Source organism: Perca flavescens, unplaced genomic scaffold (assembly GCF_004354835.1).
Source record: "Perca flavescens isolate YP-PL-M2 unplaced genomic scaffold, PFLA_1.0 EPR50_1.1_unplaced_scaf_9, whole genome shotgun sequence".
Lineage (NCBI taxonomy): Eukaryota > Metazoa > Chordata > Actinopteri > Perciformes > Percidae > Perca > Perca flavescens.
Genome location: NW_021166746.1, coordinates 256,169 through 283,500, shown reverse-complemented (window position 1 = coordinate 283,500; position 27,332 = coordinate 256,169). Strand labels below are relative to the sequence as shown.

At 43.3% G+C, this 27,332-nt stretch overlaps 1 protein-coding gene and 1 long non-coding RNA gene across 2 annotated transcripts; both read left to right on the top strand.

Moving 5' to 3' along the window:
* Window positions 1-4,754: 4,754 nt before the first annotated feature.
* Window positions 4,755-5,955, top strand: LOC114552179 (uncharacterized). The gene is made up of 3 exons (XR_003692149.1): window positions 4,755-5,101; window positions 5,380-5,514; window positions 5,839-5,955. It is a non-coding gene; the product is annotated as an uncharacterized LOC114552179 (long non-coding RNA).
* A 128-nt stretch (window positions 5,956-6,083) lies between these two features.
* On the top strand, window positions 6,084-9,944 carry LOC114552174 (uncharacterized). Its single transcript, XM_028572808.1, has 7 exons — window positions 6,084-6,170; window positions 6,254-6,580; window positions 6,696-6,725; window positions 7,020-7,223; window positions 9,140-9,169; window positions 9,440-9,527; window positions 9,807-9,944. The coding sequence occupies exons 1-6, from the start codon at window positions 6,084-6,086 to the stop codon at window positions 9,494-9,496; spliced, it is 735 nt and encodes a 244-aa protein (XP_028428609.1). The 3' UTR covers window positions 9,497-9,527; window positions 9,807-9,944.
* The last annotated feature ends 17,388 nt before the right edge of the window (window positions 9,945-27,332 follow it).

The window sequence follows — 27,332 nt, the reverse complement described above, 5'->3', positions numbered from 1 at the left end:
ATAGTGAAACCTACCATACGGCCAAATACGTTGATTTTTATCTGAACCCATTATCAACTAAACATGATAGCTATATTAAAAATACTTACCAATTTGTTGACACAATTAGGACATTAGAAATCCCTCAAACCGCATTCTTATTCTCTATGGATGTTGCCAGTCTTTACACCAATATTGAGACATCTCAAGGCATGTCTGCTGTCAAAATTTTTTTTTTTAAATACCCTGATAGTAAGAGGCCTGACAAAGAAATTTTGCAACTCCTAGAGATTAACCTAACAAAAAATGATTTTGAATTTGAAGGCCAATATTACTTACAGATTAAAGGCACAGCTATGGGATGCTCCTTTGCTCCTAGCTATGCTGACATCTTTATGTCAGAATGGGAAACAGGAGCTCTGGCCTCTTGTGAAAAAAGGCCCCTTCACTATTACAGATACCTTGATGATATATGGGCCATTTGGGAACATTCTAGGGATGAATTTTACCAGTTTTTGGACCAAATGAACAAATATAATAAGTCTATTCAACTTACAGCTATACTCAGTTATGACAGTATTAATTTCTTAGACACAACTACTTATAAGGGTCCCCAGTTTAAAAATACAAATAGGCTTGACACTAAAGTATTCTTTAAGGAAACCGACAGTCATTCCTTACTCTACAAAACTAGTTTCCATCCGAAAAATACAGTTAAAGGTCTAGTCAAATCACAACTCATACGATTCAAAAGGATTTGTACTAGACAGGAAGATTTTAAACAAGCTGTTAAAATTATTTTTTCTTCCCTCGTACATAGAGGCTACACTTATACTATGCTACAGGAAGCCTTGAGAACATTTGAAAAAGTCAAGCCTATTTGTCTAGACTCCATCCTTCCTATCATTGTTCAATATTCGAACTACAATGTTCAATTTGTCCAAAAACTAAAACACAATTTTTCTTGCTCAGGAGGTAGCATTTTTCTCCCTGAACATAAACTAATAGCGGCCTTCAGAAGAAACAGAAACGTTCAGGACATTTTGGTTAAATCCAAATTAAAACCCCTTAATCCACCCAAGAGTAAGAGACTGGATGAATTTTTAGACACTATCGATTTGTTCAAAATCAGACTACAAAAGAAGTTTTTAAACCTCAAGAGGTACTTGATGCCCAGACCAAAAACTGTGTGTACCTTATCAGATGCCATCAATGCTCCCTCCAATATGTGGGTGAATCAGGCAACAGCCTTCTCACCCGTTTCACCCAGCATAGATATAATATCCTCAAATGTAAAAACAATTAACACAATTAACCCTTCCTCTATTGACTTTCTAGATACTACGACTTATAAAGGGAAAGATTTTGATGAGGGACACAGACTACAAGTCAAAGTTTTCTTTAAGGAAACTGACACTCATGCTCTGTTATTCAGGACTAGTCACCACCCGAGACATACCTTTGCTGGACTAATTAAGTCACAGTTACTAAGGTTTAAGAGGATCTGTTCCAACCAGGAGGATTTTAAAGAGGCAACCCAAATATTGTTTTCAGCTTTAAAGGATAGAGGTTATACCCACACCATGCTACTGCAAGCACTCCGTACTTTCTCTGTCCCTAGACCTATCTGTCTGGACCCTATTATTCCGATTATAGTCACTTATTCGCATACCAATTTGGATTTTGTTAAAAGACTAAAAAATAACTTCCTCTTTTCTGGGGGTAATGATATATTTTAAAGGACCACAAATTAATAGCTGCCTTTAGAAAAAATCCCAATTTAGGTGATATCTTAGTTAAGGCTAAATTAAAACCTTTGACTATACCTAGGACTAGAGTCCAGGCAGAATATTTTAGGCAGTACAGATTTGTACAAAATCAGCATAACAAAGAAGTGTTTCGGACACAAAACAACACAGGAGTCCATATGAGAAACTGCATTTATTTGATTAAATGTTTACAGTGCCATGTCCAATATGTGGGTGAATCTGGAAATACACTCCTCACTAGATTCACACAACACAGATATAACATCACTAAACAGAAAAACATGCATATACCTTTGGTAAGACACTTTGTAGACCATGACTGGACAAATCTTAGGGCAACAATATTAGAATCCAATCCAAATTGGTCTATAAAACAGAGAAGAAAGAGAGAGAGGTTGGATTACTAAACTAGGTACTTTATGGCCTGGGGGACTTAATGAGAGATGAGAGGGGCTGTGCTTGACTCATGCTCATTGTTTATGCTTTACAATTCTGCCATCTACTGGTTGAATTTTTTTTCTCCAAACCTAACCCTTGTTAATAGTTCAATCTTGTGTTTCAGCTGTTGACTTATTTCTCCACATGTTTGATGTTTGCTTTTACATTGCACACACAGAAAATGACACAAAAACAGTGCCCGGAGTGCAAGGGCCAATATGCCAACTTGTCCGGCCACTTAAGGAGACAAGCGTGCGTGATGTGGACAAGGGGGGGTGTTTTAAAATCCACTTTCAAACACACGGTGCTCTACAAGGGCTTACCCACATCCCTTTGGCCATAAAGCACCCCTGTGTGTTTTCTGTGGTTTTGAGTTACATTTTGGTGCAGGTTGTGCCTTGCTTTGTCAACAGATGTCAGACAAGCACCGCGGTGCGCTCCGTTAAGAAATGTGCATGGTGTCACGGACTGGGAGGAGACGAGGCTGATGCTAGGCCTGGCATCAGGAAGGTCAGTGTATCCCACACAAACACACACACACACACACAGCTGATTACTGGTGCTGATGATGTCCTGGCAATGTGTAACAATATTGTGTGTGGCAATATGGTGTGTGTGCAGATATGGAGGCCGACTGAGCTGCCCAGACGTGAAGTGCCACGGTTTGACATTCTCGCGGTTGGACTGCCACCTGGTCAACGTGCACAACATGGCAGTAGGCTTTTGCTCTTTTTATAATGAACATATGGTATTTCTTTGCTTTCATTTCGGTGACCTGGTATACATTGACATTTGAGTGAGTGGTCCGTAATTTATCAGCTGTGGATCAGCGTCTCAGCTTATGTTCTGTGTTCACAGAAGGAGGCGAGGACAGCGGTTTTGCTGAGCCAGCGAAAGGTGGCAGTGAACGAAAGGCTTCTAAAAATCAAAAATGAAAAAAAAGAAATACAGCTGATTCAGCAATCGCTGCTGTCCATCGGTGAGGAACTCCATGGTGAGTTTGAACTTCAAAATCCTTGCTGTAATGTTTGCTGTCACACTAATTCATACCCATTACTGAATACTTACCAGAGCGGATCTGCCTCTCATTCCAGTAGTGGCTCTAATAGCTGATTGTCTACTTACAGCTTCACAAGCTCAGTGTAACCTTGTCTGTACTGATTGGGTAACAGAGGTACATCTTTCCGGATCTGTGTCGTGCATTGCGGTGAAAAGATGCATATGTTTATACACAGTGTTGCCACAGTTACTTTGAAAAAGTAACTTAGTTACTTTACAGATTAGTTGATTTTAAAAGTAGTATAATTACTTTACAGATTACTTGATTTTAAAAGTAACAAAGTTAGATTACAAGTTACTTTATTAGCTACATGCAGCAGCTGCCGACAACACCCCTACAGCCTCAACATAAAAACGGTTTACTGTGAGGCAGCTCAACGTTGCCAGTAGTAGGGATCTGGTTTATTATGGCACGAAAGAGAGCGAGTCAACCCTGTTTAAGGGCAGCATTTCCGCTACAACATAGGCCTACTGCCCGACCAACTTCTTCAACTCTCCCCCACTTACTGGTTTTGCACCGAAGTTTCTGTTGTTTGGGTGGTGGGGGACCTCCTTCTCTCTGCTTCGCACCACCTGCTGGGACTTGCTCTGTAAGTTTGACTGCAGCGCTGAGACTCCAAATGTTTCTTCAAATTTGACGTAGTCGCCACCAGCACAGAGTGTACAACCAACCTTAATATTGCCGTCTTTAGCTGACACAAACTCTAAATAGTGACTGTATTTCCAGCTAGAAAACGCACATCTCTCTCCTCTCTCCATTGTTGTTTACGTTTGTGTCGCTGCGTGGTACACGTGAACTGTCCACATGCTGAAAACGTGACTTGTCGCATACGTGACTTCACTCCCCAAGAGCAAGAAGAAAGCAAAAATATATATTTTACTAAGGAAAATGACAAATAGTAACGCACAGTGACTTTAATCCGATTACTGGTTTGGAAGTAGTAACGCGTTAGATTACTCGTTACTGAAAAAAGTGGTCAGATTAGAGTAACTGTATACACACCTCCGTCTCTCAGAAGCTGGGAAAGAGGAGGCAGGTCCTTCTGTCCGTGGAGAAGCTGCCTCTGTAGCTACACCACAACCACCTCAGCCTCAGGTAGCCGGGTCACCACCGACTGCTGGCTCTCCCTCACCTGCTGGCTGTCCACCACCATACCCGAGTGAGGGCTGCAGCAGTCGGTTGGCTCAGGTTTACCCCCAGGATGATCTGGAACTGGTGAGCACAGGTGCACAGCAAAACTTTAACATCTCACAGTATGGGGATCAACGTCTCTTAGCTTTTATTTCTTCCTTGCAGCTGTTGTCATCTGACATCCAGTGGGATGATGACAGCATTCCAGATTTTTCCTGGCTGATGTGATATTGTGTCCTTTGTTTATATGTATATATGTATATATTTGTTTATATCTTTTTTTCATATTTTATTTGTATAGTTGTGTATGTAGGTAATTTAAAATATTGAATAAATGGTTTGTTTGTATCAAATGTATTGGTTCCTTTTTCCGTTTTCAAGTAGTAAAAAACAGTTTTTTTAAAACATACCGTAAATTTGCGGAGATTTGATGCTTCTGAACGCCGAGTCCATGGCGTCTTGGTAAGGACGTCTGAATCAGTCTGGTTACATCCTTTCCAAAGCATGCTCATCAAACCGTCTTCCCAATATGCTGCTTCAAGACGTATTCACAACATGTAGGCGGGCCTTCCAAAGTGGGATGTGCCCTCCATTTTCATAGGCTGCCTGTGTCTTCATATAAATGGCCCTGCAACTCAACAACTACAGTCCCGGAGGAGATTGGACGCTGAAGAGAAGAGTAGACGCGGCAAACAACTTGTTCTCATTATACTTTGGATCGCTGGTGAGTGTCTTTTATTATACACTCGTCATACTAATAGAGAGTTGTAAAATTATTGCAAAGAAATACAGACTTTGAATGTGTGTGAATTACTTTTGCTGTTATATAATGCCATATTATTAAATCTACTTGCCTTTTCTATTTTGTGTATGTTATGTTCTCCTGCTGTTACAAGTCAATTTCCCCATGGTGGGATGAATAAAGTGTTATCTAATCTACTCTAATCTCTACTTGTTACAGTTTCTATCATGAGCTTCACCTGTTGACTTATATCTCCACAGAAAACAAAAGGAAACAATGAAACCTTGCCCGTTGTGCAGAGACAGCTACGCCAATAGACCGCAGCATCTCTGGGATTTTCACTGTGTGACTGATGGCACAGAACGCAGGCTCCTGCTGGGAATGGCTTCTGGAAGGTAAGTTAAATGGCACTCACACACAAACACAGGCTGCTGATGATTATTGTGCTTAAAATGTACGACTCTGTTTATTTAGATAGGCGGGCCCACTAGGCTGCCCAGCGACACCGTGCCACAGACAAAAATACATCCGTCTCGACCGGCATTTAAAAGCTCTTCACGATATGACGTTATGCATCTTGCACTTTTGTAAAAACAGATGTTATTGTTTTGCTGTCATTTCAGAGCGGTGGGGTCCAGACCTGGTATCAAGGAATTGAGTGGTCAATAATCTCTTGTGTAATTACGATCACTGTCCCAACTAATGTTCTGTCTCCACAGAAAGAGGACATCAAATTGATCCTGGAGGAGTCGAGAAGGAAAGAAATAGCTTCACAACTGTCTGCCCTCAGGGAAACAAAACAAGCAGGTTCAGCCAGCCAGCCCCGCGCCCGAAAGAAGCACCAAAAAGACTTTGGTTTGTTGAGTAATAATGCATTATTATTAATTACTCAGCCTGCATGGCCCAACATTTCTGTAACACTCTGCTCTTTCTTCTTCTCTTGTTTACAGAGTACCTGATAGCGATGTTCAAAAAATGTAACCTCAAGAGGGATAAACTCCAACTTAGGAGGACTGGGAAACGCTTCAGGCGTTTTGCACGACACATGTGGGTTGTGGGGAGCGCCCCGCCATCACACCTCGTGTTTCTATCGAAGACAGGTTGCTGAAACAGGAGCTCTCCACCCTCCCACAGCGGCCCGGGACACACCACCTGGCGGTCTTTCAATCAAATGAGTTTGCCGGCGGACCCTCCACCACACCGGCCTCGGAGGATAGCGCAGACGACAACTCGGATGACAGCGTGTCGTGGACGCCGGAGGGTGATGACCAGTCAGACTACAGCGCGTCTGAACCGTCCGATACCGATGACCAGTCCGGCGTTGCCATGGATTCAACAGAGACTGGTTCACCTCCACTGCCACGGACACTTGAGCCACAGGTGCTGGTCTATGAAGACACACCATGCAGTACCTTACAGGAGATGAACAGCAGCGAGTCGGAGGAAGATGACCAAAAAGCCGTAAGCACCAATAACAGCATAACTTAGCATCTCACTAAATAAAAAAAACAAAAAAATAAATGAAAAAATAAAACTTTCAAAAATAAACTTTGCTTACCTCATTTTTTACTTGCAGGTAAAGCGTCCCCTTAAGATGTCGCTGAGGGTAAGCCATACCACTTTTTCTATATTTTTATGTGGAGTTTTATACAAAGTCTATAGCTGTGGCATAATATATTTTAAAAAATGTAGCCAAATTACACACGTCCCACAATTATCATCAGACTTATTATAATCGATTGTACATTAGACACTGTCAAGCATTTCACATACTCTATCAAACTCAAATTACAAATTGGATTAACTTATTCTATTTCATGTTTTCTGAAACCAGTTGAGTGGTTATGGGCTGCCGGCATTTTAAACCCTTTACAACCTCTCTCATGTAACTTTATTTCAGCCAAGGAGGCTATATCGGTACCATGGCGCTCGCAACCCCCAATTAACACCATCACCACATGGGTCCCAGCAAATTACAACGCAGCCAATGACAACGCAGCCGCAGCCACCGCCACCGCTGGAGGACAAGACTGACCCGCCAGACGAGTTGGACAGCAGCAGCGAGTCCAAAGAAGGGTTGACAGCTGAGGATGCAGAACAACTGGTCAGGGTCTATGCACAGAGTAACTTGGCGCACATCACAGTATGGGGTTGTTGGGGACCAAGAAGCTGGTTAAACAGGGACTTGGCTCAGATTGAGTTGACTGGTGAGACACAGGGGAGGCAAGACAAAGGATCTTGGCCTACATGTGAATCCCAAAGCCAGTTTCACCAAACTCCTACAAGCCACCACTTCACAAGATGGAGAAAGTGCATTCAAACACGAGGACGGCAAGGCAGACTGGTGGTGAGACAAAGAACTGCTTCACACCTGTGACCAGGTTGCAGTTTTCCCATTGGTCGTCGGGTCCTTGAATGCACCACCCCGCCACTAGGAGGCGGAGGAAGGATAAAAGCTGTCCGCGTTTGTGTTTCTTTGCTTTTCACGGTAACCCCCGGTTGCTGAAAGGAGGCACTGGTCCGGATTAGTTAGCCAGCATCACCTCGCTGGTCGAGATTTGAGCTGGGACAACTTTATATCGGTCTGATATATAAAGGGGATCCGAGGAAATACTGGCCGAAATATTCCCTCATCTGCAGCGGGTTTAATCAGCCTGGATTCAAGAAAGGACGGCGTCCTGTTTCTTGTTTGGTCGACCTGGATTACGTCTTGTCCCCTCTGCTTCGGGACGAAACGGATCGTTAAACTCTGGCAAGAGTTTTAACTGACAAACAACGCACACAGTAAGAGGCTTACACAGTTCTGGGCAGATATTAGAACTAGTGCGTTTTATTTTGTTATTAATGAGCAAAGGGTTCGCTACCATGGTTGCCATTAATGTGATCTGATTTAATCATGTACTGGTCCATATGTGATTATTAATCTGTGCTGTGAATGTATAAATTGATCACTATACTCGTTGATTTATGTTGTGTTAAGTAGCTGGGTATAACCGTAATCGCTACCTGCTTAAATCACTCCTTTCAGGAGTTTAGTTACTGTCTGCGATAGAATCGCAAAAATCAGCTGTTAGTCACTGAATTAGTTATGACAAAAGTTTCCCTCAGTAAGTCAAAAGTCTCAGTCTGTCCTAAACTACACGTTAGCCCAGACCTGAGTGGCTGAGGGGAACTGGGTCATTATCGATAACTAAAGATCAGAGTGCCCCTTTTTTTTCCTTTATTCTTCTTCTCTTTCTTCTCTCTCTAACACACACACACACACCCACAGGCTAGCCGCGTAGCTCCCGAGCTAACGCTGCAGGCTAGCTTCACACGTGGAGTCTGCTTACGTTCGGACAGAGCTAACACAGGAACTAGCTACCATACCGACTAAGCGTGCGCGTTGCCTAGCAACCCCCGGCTTCTTCAGCCCCTCCTCGTGCACGCAGCACCACTACCGCCCTCTTGAGGCCAAATAGTTTTGTGCAGCTCACAGGAGTAGCCATTTTGGGTAGTTTTGTGTTAGAAATACATGTCGACATGCCCCTCCTCTCTGACACACACCCACACCCACAGACGTGTCCATGACACATGCTGCTTTGTTTTGCTTTGTTTTTGGTTGTGATATTGTAAAAAGGTATATGAGTTTATTAGTGAAGGATTATTGATTAGCCACCAATAATTGTGATGTTAATAAATCTTATTATGCTTAATTAGCAGTTGCTTGTGATAATTTGTGTACTTGTTGTAATAATTGCTGGTCAATCAGGTCCGTGTTTGGATTCACCCCTTCCTTTAATTCCTTTTTAAAGGATTACCACAGAATGAGACTGTTCCACAGTTTGATTATTGGTCCCTGACTTGCAGGGTGGTGCCCCGTTTTTGATTGTTTGTCGATTTGATAAAGTTATTAATAACCATATTCATAACTTTATTAATATTGATAAAACCTCTTTGATAATTTGCCAATGATCAAATCTGTACCCTACGAGAATCGTACAGGGTCAACTTCTCATACCCGATATTTTTTTCTTGCAGCTGCAGACTTCTCTGAAAAAGCAGCGGGGGGTAAGCCACAGCACTTTGGTCTGCAGTTATTTGGATTGTTACACCCACTAACATTATACGATTACACTTGCAAATGCAGATTTACTGTCAAACGTTTCACACAGCCTCTATCAGACTTTGTGTAAATGAATTAACATTGCACACTGTCAAACATTGGTTTGGCTTACACTATCAAACACTGAGTATAATGCAAGGCATTTTTATAGCTGTACTTCAGTTTTTGTTTTCTTACACAAGACTTTACTGCTAGTTTTTTTTGTTTGAGAGAAGGAGGGTGTTGGCATACACTGTGGACCTCAAGGAAGATATCAAGAGAGTCTTCCGTGATGTGTGGAGTGACGTGATCACCGTTGGAATGGTAAATATCACAGTGTTTCTTGTGACGGACATGATGTCTAAGTTATTTGTGTGATAAGGATCATTTCCCAGAGAGCAACTTCTCTGTTTTCCCTTTTGGAGGGATAACACCTGATTGCATGCACAGTTAAACCATACAAGCATGTACACAAAAGACTTTGATACTGGATTATACTTAATACTTAAATGTAATATTATCTGACATTATCTAACCTTTTTCCAAACTGATAACTTTCCACTAAACACTCCTGATTGTTAGTGTGCTGTGTTTGATTTTTAGATGAATGACATCCTAAATAAAGAGCCAGCACTTCTGAAGAAATACCAAAATTTGAAGTTGACCATCCATAATTTCAGGGCTTTAGTCCACAAATTGCAGAAAGTGATTTTTTTATTTTTTATTTTTTTTATGCAGCGTGTTTTTGAAGCTGTGGTTTTTACCGTGTACTTGTTTATGTTTGTGTATATATAACTGGTTTACAAATGCAATCTTTTCCATTTTCATGTTAATACTATGTATATTTGATATTGATTGAATTGTAGTGTGACTAGTCAAATATGTGTTGAATTTAATAAATGTTTTATTATGTTTGAATCCAATATTGCTTCCTTTTGTCTTTTTACTAGATATGGTTTATGTATTATTCTTAACATTGTGCCTATTGCTGAATTTAGCTCATGTGCTGCAGAATACTTTGTGAGCTTAGAATTATAAGGTTCTATCTCCACTTTTGGCCAAAATTGAGTTTTTGACATAATCTGATCCCTTAGCTGTTTATTAATGCCTGTGTGGTGTTATTTATGTTTGTTATTAATAAAATAAAAAGGTTCCAAGGACAAGGATATTGTGTATTCCTGTTACTTTGTTTATTGTTTATTTGATAATAACGTTCACTGTGTTTGCGTGTCAATGTTTGCACCAACAGCCATTCCTTGTGACGTAGCTTACGTTGGCAGTATTGTCTGATTAAAAAGCAGGTAGACTTGAATGGAGTTGGAGCGTTGCTCTGACATCACGCACGCGTAGGCAACGACAATCTCACGAGAGCCAAGCGGCCGCAGGTTTGAGACGCAGGTAGCGTATTATTGATTAATTAATTTATTTACACATACATACAGAACAATACCGACAGATACAGTTCAAAATACAAAGAACGAATGACATACAACATTACATCAGTGTACAGGGGTGCAGCCGCAGTCACAAGGCCTGAGTGGACAAGCTGGTAGGCAGAGAAATAAATACGTAGAATAATAAAACCTTATTAATAAGTATTTGAAGTCACACGCAACTCATATAGATCCAGAGTTCTCACGGCCTTAGCGTTTTTAATTGAATTCATGTAATTTCTAAACTCAGTCATAAAACCAGAAAAGAATGCCGATCTAACAGCTGATGGGTTCCGAATCGACAACACGGTGACGTTATATATGAACTTTTTTTTTATTATTGATGTTGAATGGGAGGGATGTTGAATGGGAGGGATCTTAACTGTGACGTGTCTGATGCAAAGGCTCATTTTTTACAGGACACATCTTGGTATTATTATTATTTGTATGTATATATTAGTGCTGTCCGTGAAACGCGTTGCTAACGGCGTCAAGTTTTTTATCGCAAAATTAACGTTCTTTTTGGCCTAGCAAACTTTGTGGCTTTTTTTGAAGAAAAACTACAAACTTGTTAGAAAAACTACTGTGCCGGCCAAAACTAACGTACGTTATGTTACAAATGGACGGCGGAGTGCGAGTCGCAGAAATGGATGCCAATAAGATTGTGAATGGAAAGTTTAATTTTAAAGAGTTGTGGAGTGGGGGCGGTAGTTTCACGCATGACACAGCCTGTACTCCACGGAGAAGGCAGCCTAGCTGGAAGTCCTGCAGAGTGTTTCAACGCTGTGTCTCATAACCTGTGATCACTAGACACCGGTGAGTAGGACGCTATTGAGGACTTACTGCACACTATATTGACTGTTTGTCATCATGCGGTTTTAGGACTGTGTTGTGTGACTGTTTTTGTCATTTGGGACATACTCCACCCCCATTTTCCATCCAGGAGAATTGTTAAATTGCTTTTTGGGAAAAACAGGTGTTACAAATGTCCTGCTGCGGCAACCGGTATCCGGCACCATTTTGTTTGTACTGTATAAGCAAAGTCTTAGTGTTACATCTCAGTTAGGTTAGGGACTTGGAGGAATTGTGCAAGAGTGACTGATTCAAACGTTTCTTTTTGTTTGCAGTAAATAAAATAAATACAAATCGAAGTCCAAAAAGTAACTTATTTTGCATAAATTTGATTACCAACCGAGACACACTGGTAAGAATTGCTTTCCATTGTTAATATGTACTTAAAAAAAGTGTTGAAATGCAAAATAATAGAATTGTATTCATGTGATAAAACATGCGATGACTTGTGATTAACTATACAAATTTGGCGATTAATCGTGATTAAAAAATGAAGCGTTTGACAGCCTGATTTCAGAATGAAATCCTGCCTTTCGTTGCAATCTAGAAAGAGGCTGATCGCTGCCGCTTTATAACCTTATTCAGAATCAGAAAGGGTTTTATTGCCAACAGGGCTCGAGAGTGTGACAAATTTGGTCGCAAATGCGACCAAAATTTGTAAGGGTGCGACTAAGATTTTTCCTAGGTCGCACCGGTCCACCTAACGTCCTCGCAACCACTGCTTCTCCACTAATGCAGCGATGTCGTTTATATCGATATGGTTTAATGTTGCGTTACATGACCCATTCCTTCTGGAAAGCCGTGCCTGTGTTTGGATCTCTCCTCCACACAGCCCCCCCATTCACTCACACACCGGCCGGCTCACCTGCAACATGGAGAGACACAGCGCCGCTGGTCCAAACTCCCGACATTTGTCTACAGTTTTAATTGTTATTAACACAGCTGTATATTAAGTATGAGAGGGAAACCTGTATTGGTACCAGTGTTTCCGCTGGTAACTCTGTTACTACTGCCGCCGCCGCAAAAAAAAAACACATTAGAAGTTATTAAATGCAACTAACTTCAGTTGGTTGAGTAATAGCGTGTAAGACGGAGCCGGCTGGATCATAGTTCATAAAAATGCAGCGCAGCGACGATACAGACATTTCATAACCTACACTAGACAGGTGTAACGCCGCTAAAGAGTCAGCCGATACAATAGGGCCTGCGTTTATAAACATTGAGGTTTTCTGGACAAAATCTGTCCAAACAAAGCCTGAGCTAAGAGACAATATTAGTACGTCTTCAAAGTAAAAGCACTTAAACTAAAACTGTGGCGTCAGGTCCAGACATTGAAAATAAAGATTTACAGCAGATCTGGCCGACCAAAACATTAAACTGACAGTTAAGAGCTACTTGACAGAAGTCGTTGCATTCATAAAATATTGTTCAAGTATGGCTCCAGAAGGTGTTGAAATAGGCCAAAAAATGCATTACTCTGGGAAAGGATGAGGGACGTGTCGAGAGCAGTGGTAGGGCAACAACTGGCCCAGCGCAGCAGAAAGTCCAGTAAGTGTAAGATGACAACGCCCACCTCTATTTGTTGACAAATCATAAAAGGCAGAACACATGTATAATAAATTGCATTTCAATTTTCAGAGGCAGTGGTGAAAGCAACTCGCCATGCATGGCCAAGATATCTGCTGCACTGGGTAAGAATCACTGCTAACTGTATTTGTTTCAATATAATGTGCATTTTATTTAAGATTATATTGTAGTTGAGCTCTGGATTAGGGTTATTTCCTATAATATACACTACTGTGCAAACTGGTTAGGGGTTAGGGGGTGATAGCCACGATCATCAAGTGATGATCCTCAACCCTGTGTTGGCCGACATTGTAAAGCCGTATTCGCAATTTCACCTCGCCATTGTAAAGCCGTATTCGCAATTTCACCTCGACATTGTAAAGCCGTCCTCGCAATATCTCCTCGCCATTGTAAAGCCGTCATCGCAATTTCACCTCGCCATTGTAAAGCCGGCTTCGCAATAGTGAAATGGTATACCAGGGGCACGAAAATATTTTGAGCGCGGTTAAGTGTGAACATAGCGGGGGGGTTAGGGTTAGGGGGTTAGGGTTAGGGGGTTAGGGTTAGGGGGTTAGGGGGTTAGGATTAAAAAACAAAGGGGCCCGAAGCCGAAGGGTTAGGGGGTTAGGGTTAGGGGGGTTAGGTAGTACGGATCCCAGAGACCTCCCCACGCGTACAACGACTGCGCAGTTGAAAATGGAGATCAACGGTATGCACGGGCCGTCGCATGTCACTACGGTTTTCCCACTAGGTGCCACTAAACCCAAAAATGTTTTTAAATGTGATGACTAAATGAACGAAAGGCACCAATCCCTAAAGGGATTTGGGGAGAGGAAAAGGATGGGACCCAGCCCTTTGTCTAAAGGGGATGGGCGAGAGGAAGAGAGAGGAGAGAAGAGAGAGGAACCCATCCCTTTGTCCAGAGGGACTAAGGGAGAGGAAGAGAAAGGTATCCCTCCCTTTGTCTGAAGGGGTTGGGGGAGAGGAAGAGGAAGGCATCCATCCCTTTGTCTGAAGGGGTTGGGGAGAGGAAGAGGAAGGCATCCATCCCTTTGTCCAAAGGGGTTGGGGGAGAGGAAGAGGAAGGCATCCATCCCTTTGTCCAAAGGGGTTGGGAGAAAAGCACCCAGTCCTTTGTCCAAAGGGGGGGGTGGGGAAGAGGAAAAAAGGCACCCAGCCCTTTGTCCAAAGGGGAGGGAAGAGGAAGAAAAAGGCACCCAGCCCTTTGTCCAAAGGGGGAAGGGAAGAGGAAGAAAAGGGGTAGTCATCCCTTTGTCTAAAGGGAATAGGGGAAAGGAAGGGAAAGAGACCCATCCCTTTGTCTAAAGGAGGTGGGGAGAGGAAAGGGTAGAAACCCATCCCTTTGTCTAAAGGAGATGGGGCCCACGGCAACCCGTAATCCCATAGTCGCCAACGGCCAGGGGGGAAGGCGGGAAAACCAGCGGGGGTAAATGTCCCAAGAGAGGGGGTAGACGTCCGTAGCGTCTCCGTCAAACCCCCAGCCACCCGGCGCCCCGCCCAAGGCGGAAAACGCCGGACCGGTCCGGGGGAAGGACGAAAGCGCCCACGGTAGTTGCATCACATGGAGCCCCCGCCCCCCACACCAGCCACCCGGCGCCCCCACCAAAGCGGGAGACGCCGGGAAGGTCAAGCGGGAGGACGGGAAAACCACATGCCCAAGGCCCCCCGCAATCCCATAACCGCCCGGCGCCCCCACATAGCGGGAGACGCCAGAACGGCCAGGGGGGAGGGCGGGAAAGCCAGTAGGTGCACGCCCAGGGGGGGGGAAAAAAAGGAAGGGTAGTCATCCCTTTGTCTAAAGGGAGTAGGGGAAAGGAAGAGAAAGAAACCCATTCCTTTGTCTAAAGGAGGTGGGGGAGAGGAAGGGGCAGAAACCCATCCCTTTGTCTAAAGGAGATGGGGCCCACGGCCACCCGTAATCCCATAGTCGCCCGGCCCCCCACATAGTGGGAGGCGCCGGAACAGCCAGGGGGGAAGACGGGAGAGCCAGTAGGTGCACGCCCAGGGAAGGGGGGGGAAGGAGAAAGGAGAGAAAGAAAAAAGTGGGGAGGAAAAGAAATTGAATTTATATGTTAGAAGTGGGTTAAATTGTGAAGCTAATTTTGTAGCGAAATTTTGGAACACATCATCAGTAGTGGACCCCAGTATCATCAAGTGTTTCGGCCATTACCAACTATACACTTTCAACTGAGGGAGGCCCTCCTGGGGTTGATCAAGCCCCAGAGTGTGTTCCATGCCCAATTGAGTTTTAGATGCGGGAGAATGGATTTTAGGATCAATAAGCTAAGGTTTAAAGAATTCTGTCCTCAAAAAAGTAAAAGAAAAACACGCTGACAAGGCTAAAGAATGGGGAGTAGGAAGGGGCCTAGGTCCCGTTGCATCCTCGGCACGACCACCTAAGCTGGGTCAGGGATGTTGAATTTAGGTGGTAAAAGTTTGGAGGTTTAACAAGAGGGAATAGAGGGTTGAGAAGGCGTCCGTAGTGTACTGAAATCCCGTAACACGCCGTCGGTCAGAGGGGAAGACACTAACGGTAGTTGCTGGTTCTGGGGTTTTCTGCGATACCATAATTGCCTGGTAATCAGGGAAGGCAGGTCCCCATCAGAACCCCAAGGCAACCCGCAGACCCATAACACGCCGTCGGTCAGAGGGGAAAGCGGGAAAGCCAATGGGTGCCTGTCACAGCGCACTGCAATCCCATAACACGCCATCGGTCAGAGGGGAAGGCAGTAACACTCGTGGCAGTGCATGTTCTGAGGTTAGTACAAACCCATAATTGTTCAGCAATCAGGGGGTAGGGCAGGCTGCCGTCAGAGCCCCATAGCCCGCCAGGGTCCCATAACACGCCGTCGGTCAGAGGGGAAAGTGGCGATGCTATGGTTGCACGCCCAAAAGGGGAATGAGTCAATTGAACCGAATTAGGCGTGTGTAGTGTGAGATGGGCTGTAGCATTGAGTGAGGCTAACCCCAATAGAAGACTGGGCTACGTTTAAGGTCCTGATGCCCTGGACCACCTCTCCCACAGTGCTGTCCTAGAGTCGGAACATGGGGGGCCGCATACTTACCCCCCGACCGCCCGAAACCGATTGTTAACACCGCTAGGTTGCCTCGGTTTGGCCAGTACAGGGCTGGAGATCTGGGTCCTGGATCAAGATTTGGGTCCTGAACTTAAGCTAAAAGCATAGCTAAAAGCAAAGCTAATAGCCACGCTTAAAGCCCGTTTTGAAAGCATTCCTGTGCTCCATACACCGCACAGCTACAGGAAATGCTAGGATTGAAGCCAATTGAATTTTGAAGCAAAGATTTTTTAAGAAAATCATTTTCTTCAAAATATTTTTTGGACCTTTCCTGTGCCCCATACACCGCACGACTACAGGAAGGTTAGAGCCTATTGTTAAATTTTTAACAAGCAAATACCTGTGCCCCATATTGTTGTACGACCCCAGGTATGCTGAGTAACTCACCGTAAAAGATGAATCCTCAAGGCTCGAATTTTAGGGTTGATCCCCTACGGGTAGTGATTTTATAGAAAGTCCTTTTCACTCGCGGTTCTAAAGATACGACCCAAGATGCATTACCGCGAAGAAATTGAGAGATTTAGTCCAATCAATGTTACTTCCTGGTTTATTAAGATAAAACTCCCATCCTGCCTGAATCGGATGAATTTTGAAATCCGGAACCGCGAGCGAGGGGTGTACGCACATTTACAGGGTAGGGAGCTGTTTCAATGGGTCAAATGGGTTGGTCTGTTGGCTGTTCTTTTATTGAACTTGGCCATTGACCGCTCCTGACGTCTCTCATAGTAGAGGCGGCGACTGTTGAAAATAAATTCCATTTATCAATTAGGGTTTAGGGCTTTGGGGATTTAGGAGAGGTTTCAATAAAGTTAGGGTTTAGAGAGATGGGTGTGATTAAGGTTAGGGTTTAAGGGTGGGTCAGGGTTAGGGTTAGGGGGTCAGGGTTAGGGTTAGGGGGTTAGGGTAGGGGGGGTTAGGGTTAGGGTTAGGGTTAGGGTTAGGGTTAGGAATGATAAATTTATCACGATGAAACCCCCCGCTTCGTCCGACGACTGAGCAGTTCGATAGGGAATCAAAGGCAAGGGCACGGGCCGCGCGACGTCAGTGATAAGTTCTCAATTCCAGCAATATCCAATAAGGTTTTTTCATTTGATTCACAATCTCGTGTTTCTGTTATTGTCAAATCTGGTACGGATGTTCCAAGGTGCCAAGGAGGAGGGTCTGGCATTGTGCTTAATTTTTGGGAACTTTGGTAACGGTCATGTCGTTTTATCTGCGATAGAGAAGGTCTGGCATTGTATGTAATTCTTAAGGAATTTTAGTACCTGCCACGGTCGCTTTATCTAAGGTACAGAAGGTCTGGTATTGTGCGTAATCTTAAGAAATGTTGGTACCTGTCATGGTCTTCTCTCTTTTTTTCTTTTCTTTCCCCTTTTCTTTATCACTGCACTGGTTGCTATATCTGCGATAAAGGAGGTCTGGCATTATGTGTGATTCGAAGGAATTTTGTTACCTGCCACGGTCGCTTTATCTAAGGTGCCGAAGGTCTGGCATTGTGCGTAAGGAGTGTTGGTACCTGTCAGGGTCTTCTTTCTTTTTTTCTTTCCTTTCTTTATCTGCACTGGTCGCTATATCTGCGATAAAGGAGGTCTGGCATTATGTGTGATTCGAAGGAATTTTGGTACCTGCCACGGTCGCTTAATCTAAGTTGCCGAAGGTCTGGCATTGTGCGTAGTCTTAAGGAGTGTTGGTATCTGTCATTGTCTTCTCTCTTTATTTCTTTTGGTCGCTATATCTGCGATAAAGGAGGTCTGGCATTGTGTGTAATTTGAAGGAATTTTGCTACCTGCCATGGTTGCATAATTTTAAAGAACGTTGGTACCTGCCATGGTCGTCCCTCTTTCTTTCTTTTCTTTCTTCTTTATCTGCTCTGGTCGCTATATCTGCGATAAGGGAAGTCTGGCATTGTGTGTAATTCTAAGGAATTTTGGTATCTGCCATGGTTGTTCTACCTGCAGTAAAGAAGAATAGAAAGAGCGGGAGGAGAGTTGGTTGTTAAAAGGTTGAATAGTTGTTTTAAGTGAGAAGGGTTATTATATTGTTTAGAGGTTAAATTGTTGTATTAATTGAATAAAAGTAAGTCTATTTTAGAAGCTAAATTTCAGGACACATCATCAGTAGTGTACCTCAGCATCATTGAGTGTTTCGGCCATTATCACTAGACACTCTCCGCCAAGGACGGCCCACCGGGGTTGATCAAGTCCCGGCGTGTGTCCCTTGTCCAATTAAGTAAGTTTAAACAGTTCAAGAGTTAAGATGAATATAATAGTATCAATAATATTATAGTCTTTCAATCAATACATTAAGATTTTTAAGGTCCATGATCCAGGTTAAGCCTAAAAGTTATTTTTGCTGCAGCATTGTTGTTGTAATTTAACAAAGTTGTTGAGTTATAATAATATGAGACAAGATAGAGACCTGTAAAGTAAAAAAGGCAGTTAAGGGTATGTATAATAGTTTAAAATTAAACTTACCACCTGAATGACAAGGGTGTCTGTTAACAGCGCAAGCTAGAACCACCCAGGTCAAACAGGACCGAGGGTCCTGGAGTCCAGGTCAGTCTTTTTCAATTCCTTCCTGTGTTCCATACATCGCACAACTACAGGAGGCGCAATCAAAATCCAATCGGATTGGTAATTTGCGCCCCTGTAGTCTTCTTCGTAACAGTCGGTTGCATTATGGTTAGGGTTAGAAAATTTTAAACAAGGTATTTCAGCGATTAAAAACACTAGGAAGGAAGGGCAGGAATCCCGAGTAAAATTATCTAAGTTTTGTTAATGTAGGACCACGGGAAGCGGGTGAGAATTAGTTTTAAAGGCGAAAATAGTTAATTATGCGAAAATGGGCGTGGCTAAGGCTTTTTGTGCTATAACTTCGCTTCTGAAGGTCCTAAAGACTTGGGAATTAGTTTGATAAGCGTCTTTAAGTCTTCTGTTCAAATTAGTGTGGGTCACACATCCGTGGGCAAACCGGAAGTAGGCGGAATTTCACTTCCTGGTTGAGTTTTTGTTTTTTCTTCATGTTTAAAGGTCCCAAACATTTGGAATCTAGTCTACTTTAAATTATATAATTTTTACGACGAGTTAATATCGATACAGTGTCCGTGGTTAAAGGTCTATTTTCTAAGCTTCAAATTCAAATTAAATCTAATTAGGGATAGGTTTAAGAGTTAGAGAAGATAGAGATTGGAGTAAAATGGTAGGGATCTGGGTGGGTTGGGGTTAGGGATTTGGAGTGGGGAAGGGTATGGGTTAAGGCTTAGGGGAGGGTGTGGTTGGGGTTAGGGATTTGGAGTGGGGAAGGGTATGGGTTAAGGTTTAGGGGAGGGTGTGGTTGGGGTTAGGAATGGGGAAAAGGGTAAGAGTGGGGAAGGGTTGGTTAGGTTCAGGGTAGGGGTCTGGGTGGGTTGGGGTTAGGGATTTGGAGTGGGGAAGGGTATGGGTTGGGGTTAGGAATGGGGAAAAAAATGGGTTAGGGAAGTAGAGTTAAGGAGAGAAGTCGGGTCGGACTGAACTCTCCCCCGCCGGGTCGGGCTGTATACTCTACCTCCCCTTACTCCCTCACGTGAATGAGGGAAAATGGGGAGAAGAGGGATAGAAAGTATGAATTGTAGTAAAGTGGATAAGAGGGAAGTAGAGCTAAGGAGAGAAGTCGGGTCGGACTGAACTCTCCCCCCCTGGTCGGGCTGTATATTTCTACCTCCCCTACTCCCTCACGTGAATGAGGGAAGATGGGGAGAAGAGGGATAGAAAGTATGAGTTATAGTGGATGAGAGGGAAGTAGAGTTAAGGAGAGAAGTCGGGTCGGACTGAACTCTCCCCCGCCGGGTCGGGCTGTATACTCTACCTCCCCTACCCCTCACTAGTGTGAGGGAAGAGTGGGGAGAAGGGTGAATGGGTATTTAGGAATTGTATGTTATTTTTTCATTATTAAATGTGATACGAAAGGAATCTGTTGTAAGACGGTTGGTTGGAGTATTGCGTTATGGAATTAAAGTGAACTTTCTTGTCCGAAGGCACTGGCCAGGGTTAGGAATGATAAATTTATCACGATGAAACCCCCCGCTTCGTCCGACGACTGAGCAGTTCGATAGGGAATCAAAGGCAAGGGCACGGGCGGCGACGTCAGTGATAAGTTCTCAATTCCAGCAATATCCAATAAAGTTTTTTCATTTGATTCACAATCTCGTGTTTCTGTTATTGTCAAATCTGGTACGGATGTTCCAAGGTGCCAAGGAGGAGGGGTCTGGCATTGTGCTTAATTTTTGGGAACTTTGGTAACGGTCATGTCGTTTTTATCTGCGATAGAGAAGGTCTGGCATTGTATGTAATTCTTAAGGAATTTTAGTACCTGCCACGGTCGCTTTATCTAAGGTACAGAAGGTCTGGTATTGTGCGTAATCTTAAGAAATGTTGGTACCTGTCATGGTCTTCTCTCTTTTTCTTTTCTTTCCCCTTTTCTTTATCACTGCACTGGTTGCTATATCTGCGATAAAGGAGGTCTGGCATTATGTGTGATTCGAAGGAATTTTGTTACCTGCCACGGTCGCTTTATCTAAGGTGCCGAAGGTCTGGCATTGTGCGTAAGGAGTGTTGGTACCTGTCAGGGTCTTCTTTCTTTTTTCTTTCCTTTCTTTATCTGCACTGGTCGCTATATCTGCGATAAAGGAGGTCTGGCATTATGTGTGATTCAAAGGAATTTTGGTACCTGCCACGGTCGCTAATCTAAGTTGCCGAAGGTCTGGCATTGTGCGTAGTCTTAAGGAGTGTTGGTATCTGTCATTGTCTTCTCTCTTTATTTCTTTTTTGGTCGCTATATCTGCGATAAAGGAGGTCTGGCATTGTGTGTAATTTGAAGGAATTTTGCTACCTGCCATGGTTGCATAATTTTAAAGAACGTTGGTACCTGCCATGGTCGTCCCTCTTTCTTTCTTTTCTTTCTTCTTTATCTGCTCTGGTCGCTATATCTGCGATAAGGGAAGTCTGGCATTGTGTGTAATTCTAAGGAATTTTGGTATCTGCCATGGTTGTTCTACCTGCAGTAAAGAAGAATAGAAAGAGCGGGAGGAGAGTTGGTTGTTAAAAGGTTGAATAGTTGTTTTAAGTGAGAAGGGTTATTATATTGTTTAGAGGTTAAATTGTTGTATTAATTGAATAAAAGTAAGTCTATTTTAGAAGCTAAATTTCAGGACACATCATCAGTAGTGTACCTCAGCATCATTGAGTGTTTCGGCCATTATCACTAGACACTCTCCGCCAAGGACGGCCCACCGGGGTTGATCAAGTCCCGGCGTGTGTCCCTTGTCCAATTAAGTAAGTTTAAACAGTTCAAGAGTTAAGATGAATATAATAGTATCAATAATATTATAGTCTTTCAATCAATACATTAAGATTTTTAAGGTCCATGATCCAGGTTAAGCCTAAAAGTTATTTTTGCTGCAGCATTGTTGTTGTAATTTAACAAAGTTGTTGAGTTATAATAATATGAGACAAGATAGAGACCTGTAAAGTAAAAGGCAGTTAAGGGTATGTATAATAGTTTAAAATTAAACTTACCACCTGAATGACAAGGGTGTCTGTTAACAGCGCAAGCTAGAACCACCCAGGTCAAACAGGACCGAGGGTCCTGGAGTCCAGGTCAGTCTTTTTCAATTCCTTCCTGTGTTCCATACACCGCACAACTACAGGAGGCGCAATCAAAATCCAATCGGATTGGTAATTTGCGCCCCTGTAGTCTTCGCTCGTAACAGTCGGTTGCATTATGGTTAGGGTTAGAAAATTTTAAACAAGGTATTTCAGCGATTAAAAAACACTAGGAAGGAAGGGCAGGAATCCCCGAGTAAAATTATCTAAGTTTTGTTAATGTAGGACCACGGGAAGCGGGTGAGAATTAGTTTTAAAGGCGAAAATAGTTAATTATGCGAAAATGGGCGTGGCTAAGGCTTTTTGTGCTATAACTTCGCTTCTGAAGGTCCTAAAGACTTGGGAATTAGTTTGATAAGCGTCTTTAAGTCTTCTGTTCAAATTAGTGTGGGTCACACATCCGTGGGCAAACCGGAAGTAGGCGGAATTTCACTTCCTGGTTGAGTTTTTTGTTTTTTCTTCATGTTTAAAGGTCCCAAACATTTGGAATCTAGTCTACTTTAAATTATATAATTTTTACGACGAGTTAATATCGATACAGTGTCCGTGGTTAAAGGTCTATTTTCTAAGCTTCAAATTCAAATTAAATCTAATTAGGGATAGGTTTAAGAGTTAGAGAAGATAGAGAGATTGGAGTAAAATGGTAGGGATCTGGGTGGGTTGGGGTTAGGGATTTGGAGTGGGGAAGGGTATGGGTTAAGGCTTAGGGGAGGGTGTGGTTGGGGTTAGGGATTTGGAGTGGGGAAGGGTATGGGTTAAGGTTTAGGGGAGGGTGTGGTTGGGGTTAGGAATGGGGAAAAGGGTAAGAGTGGGGAAGGGTTGGTTAGGTTCAGGGTAGGGGTCTGGGTGGGTTGGGGTTAGGGATTTGGAGTGGGGAAGGGTATGGGTTGGGGTTAGGAATGGGGAAAAAAAAATGGGTTAGGGAAGTAGAGTTAAGGAGAGAAGTCGGGTCGGACTGAACTCCCCCACTGGTCGGGCTGTATACTCTACCTCCCCTTACTCCCTCACGTGAATGAGGGAAAATGGGGAGAAGAGGGATAGAAAGTATGAATTGTAGTAAAGTGGATAAGAGGGAAGTAGAGCTAAGGAGAGAAGTCGGGTCGGACTGAACTCTCCCCCCTGGTCGGGCTGTATATTTACCTCCCCTACTCCCCTCACGTGAATGAGGGAAGATGGGAGAAGAGGGATAGAAAGTATGAGTTATAGTGGATGAGAGGGAAGTAGAGTTAAGGAGAGAAGTCGGGTCGGACTGAACTCTCCCCCGCCGGGTCGGGCTGTATACTCTACCTCCCCCTACTCCCTCACTAGTGTGAGGGAAGAGTGGGGAGAAGGGTGAATGGGTATTTAGGAATTGTATGTTATTTTTTCATTATTAAATGTGATACGAAAGGAATCTGTTGTAAGACGGTTGGTTGGAGTATTGCGTTATGGAATTAAAGTGAACTTTCTTGTCCGAAGGCACTGGCCAGGGTTAGGAATGATAAATTTATCACGATGAAACCCCCCGCTTCGTCCGACGACTGAGCAGTTCGATAGGGAATCAAAGGCAAGGGCACGGGGCCGGCGCACGTCAGTGATAAGTTCTCAATTCCAGCAATATCCAATAAGGTTTTTTCATTTGATTCACAATCTCGTGTTTCTGTTATTGTCAAATCTGGTACGGATGTTCCAAGGTGCCAAGGAGGAGGGGTCTGGCATTGTGCTTAATTTTTGGGAACTTTGGTAACGGTCATGTCGTTTTATCTGCGATAGAGAAGGTCTGGCATTGTATGTAATTCTTAAGGAATTTTAGTACCTGCCACGGTCGCTTTATCTAAGGTACAGAAGGTCTGGTATTGTGCGTAATCTTAAGAAATGTTGGTACCTGTCATGGTCTTCTCTCTTTTTTTCTTTTCTTTCCCCTTTTCTTTATCACTGCACTGGTTGCTATATCTGCGATAAAGGAGGTCTGGCATTATGTGTGATTCGAAGGAATTTTGTTACCTGCCACGGTCGCTTTATCTAAGGTGCCGAAGGTCTGGCATTGTGCGTAAGGAGTGTTGGTACCTGTCAGGGTCTTCTTTTTTTTTCTTTCCTTTCTTTATCTGCACTGGTCGCTATATCTGCGATAAAGGAGGTCTGGCATTATGTGTGATTCAAAGGAATTTTGGTACCTGCCACGGTCGCTTAATCTAAGTTGCCGAAGGTCTGGCATTGTGCGTAGTCTTAAGGAGTGTTGGTATCTGTCATTGTCTTCTCTCTTTATTTCTTTTGGTCGCTATATCTGCGATAAAGGAGGTCTGGCATTGTGTGTAATTTGAAGGAATTTTGCTACCTGCCATGGTTGCATAATTTTAAAGAACGTTGGTACCTGCCATGGTCGTCCCTCTTTCTTTCTTTTCTTTCTTCTTTATCTGCTCTGGTCGCTATATCTGCGATAAGGGAAGTCTGGCATTGTGTGTAATTCTAAGGAATTTTGGTATCTGCCATGGTTGTTCTACCTGCAGTAAAGAAGAATAAAAAGAGCGGGAGGAGAGTTGGTTGTTAAAAGGTTGAATAGTTGTTTTAAGTGAGAAGGGTTATTATATTGTTTAGAGGTTAAATTGTTGTATTAATTGAATAAAAGTAAGTCTATTTTAGAAGCTAAATTTCAGGACACATCATCAGTAGTGTACCTCAGCATCATTGAGTGTTTCGCCATTATCACTAGACACTCTCCGCCAAGGACGGCCCACGGGGGGTTGATCAAGTCCCGCGTGTGTCCCTTGTCCAATTAAGTAAGTTTAAACAGTTCAAGAGTTAAGATGAATATAATAGTATCAATAATATTATAGTCTTTCAATCAATACATTAAGATTTTTAAGGTCCATGATCCAGGTTAAGCCTAAAAGTTATTTTTGCTGCAGCATTGTTGTTGTAATTTAACAAAGTTGTTGAGTTATAATAATATGAGACAAGATAGAGACCTGTAAAGTAAAAGGCAGTTAAGGGTATGTATAATAGTTTAAAATTAAACTTACCACCTGAATGACAAGGGTGTCTGTTAACAGCGCAAGCTAGAACCACCCAGGTCAAACAGGACCGAGGGTCCTGGAGTCCAGGTCAGTCTTTTTCAATTCCTTCCTGTGTTCCATATATCACGCACAACTACAGGAGGCGCAATCAAAATCCAATCGGATTGGTAATTTGCGCCCCTGTAGTCTTCGCTCGTAACAGTCGGTTGCATTATGGTTAGGGTTAGAAAATTTTAAACAAGGTATTTCAGCGATTAAAAAACACTAGGAAGGAAGGGCAGGAATCCCCGAGTAAAATTATCTAAGTTTTGTTAATGTAGGACCACGGGAAGCGGGTGAGAATTAGTTTTAAAGGCGAAAATAGTTAATTATGCGAAAATGGGCGTGGCTAAGCTTTTTTTTGTGCTATAACTTCGCTTCTGAAGGTCCTAAAGACTTGGGAATTAGTTTGATAAGCGTCTTTAAGTCTTCTGTTCAAATTAGTGTGGGTCACACATCCGTGGGCAAACCGGAAGTAGGCGGAATTTCACTTCCTGGTTGAGTTTTTTGTTTTTTCTTCATGTTTAAAGGTCCCAAACATTTGGAATCTAGTCTACTTTAAATTATATAATTTTTACGACGAGTTAATATCGATACAGTGTCCGTGGTTAAAGGTCTATTTTCTAAGCTTCAAATTCAAATTAAATCTAATTAGGGATAGGTTTAAGAGTTAGAGAAGATAGAGAGATTGGAGTAAAATGGTAGGGATCTGGGTGGGTTGGGGTTAGGGATTTGGAGTGGGGAAGGGTATGGGTTAAGGCTTAGGGGAGGGTGTGGTTGGGGTTAGGGATTTGGAGTGGGGAAGGGTATGGGTTAAGGTTTAGGGGAGGGTGTGGTTGGGGTTAGGAATGGGGAAAAGGGTAAGAGTGGGGAAGGGTTGGTTAGGTTCAGGGTAGGGGTCTGGGTGGGTTGGGGTTAGGGATTTGGAGTGGGGAAGGGTATGGGTTGGGGTTAGGAATGGGGAAAAAAAAATGGGTTAGGGAAGTAGAGTTAAGGAGAGAAGTCGGGTCGGACTGAACTCTCCCCCGCCGGGTCGGGCTGTATACTCTACCTCCCCTTACTCCCTCACGTGAATGAGGGAAAATGGGGAGAAGAGGGATAGAAAGTATGAATTGTAGTAAAGTGGATAAGAGGGAAGTAGAGCTAAGGAGAGAAGTCGGGTCGGACTGAACTCTCCCCCCCGCCGGGTCGGGCTGTATACTCTACCTCCCCCTACTCCCTCACGTGAATGAGGGAAGATGGGGAGAAGAGGGATAGAAAGTATGAGTTATAGTGGATGAGAGGGAAGTAGAGTTAAGGAGAGAAGTCGGGTCGGACTGAACTCTCCCCACCGGGTCGGGCTGTATATCTACCTCCCCTACTCCCTCACTAGTGTGAGGGAAGAGTGGGGAGAAGGGTGAATGGGTATTTAGGAATTGTATGTTATTTTTTCATTATTAAATGTGATACGAAAGGAATCTGTTGTAAGACGGTTGGTTGGAGTATTGCGTTATGGAATTAAAGTGAACTTTCTTGTCCGAAGGCACTGGCCAGGGTTAGGAATGATAAATTTATCACGATGAAACCCCCGCTCGTCCGACGACTGAGCAGTTCGATAGGGAATCAAAGGCAAGGGCACGGGCGGCGACGTCAGTGATAAGTTCTCAATTCCAGCAATATCCAATAAGGTTTTTTCATTTGATTCACAATCTCGTGTTTCTGTTATTGTCAAATCTGGTACGGATGTTCCAAGGTGCCAAGGAGGAGGGGTCTGGCATTGTGCTTAATTTTTGGGAACTTTGGTAACGGTCATGTCGTTTTATCTGCGATAGAGAAGGTCTGGCATTGTATGTAATTCTTAAGGAATTTTAGTACCTGCCACGGTCGCTTTATCTAAGGTACAGAAGGTCTGGTATTGTGCGTAATCTTAAGAAATGTTGGTACCTGTCATGGTCTTCTCTCTTTTTTCTTTTCTTTCCCCTTTTCTTTATCACTGCACTGGTTGCTATATCTGCGATAAAGGAGGTCTGGCATTATGTGTGATTCGGAAGGAATTTTGTTACCTGCCACGGTCGCTTTATCTAAGGTGCGAAGGTCTGGCATTGTGCGTAAGGAGTGTTGGTACCTGTCAGGGTCTTCTTTCTTTTTTTCTTTCCTTTCTTTATCTGCACTGGTCGCTATATCTGCGATAAAGGAGGTCTGGCATTATGTGTGATTCAAAGGAATTTTGGTACCTGCCACGGTCGCTTAATCTAAGTTGCGAAGGTCTGGCATTGTGCGTAGTCTTAAGGAGTGTTGGTATCTGTCATTGTCTTCTCTCTTTATTTCTTTTTGGTCGCTATATCTGCGATAAAGGAGGTCTGGCATTGTGTGTAATTTGAAGGAATTTTGCTACCTGCCATGGTTGCATAATTTTAAAGAACGTTGGTACCTGCCATGGTCGTCCCTCTTTCTTTCTTTTTTCTTTCTTCTTTATCTGCTCTGGTCGCTATATCTGCGATAAGGGAAGTCTGGCATTGTGTGTAAT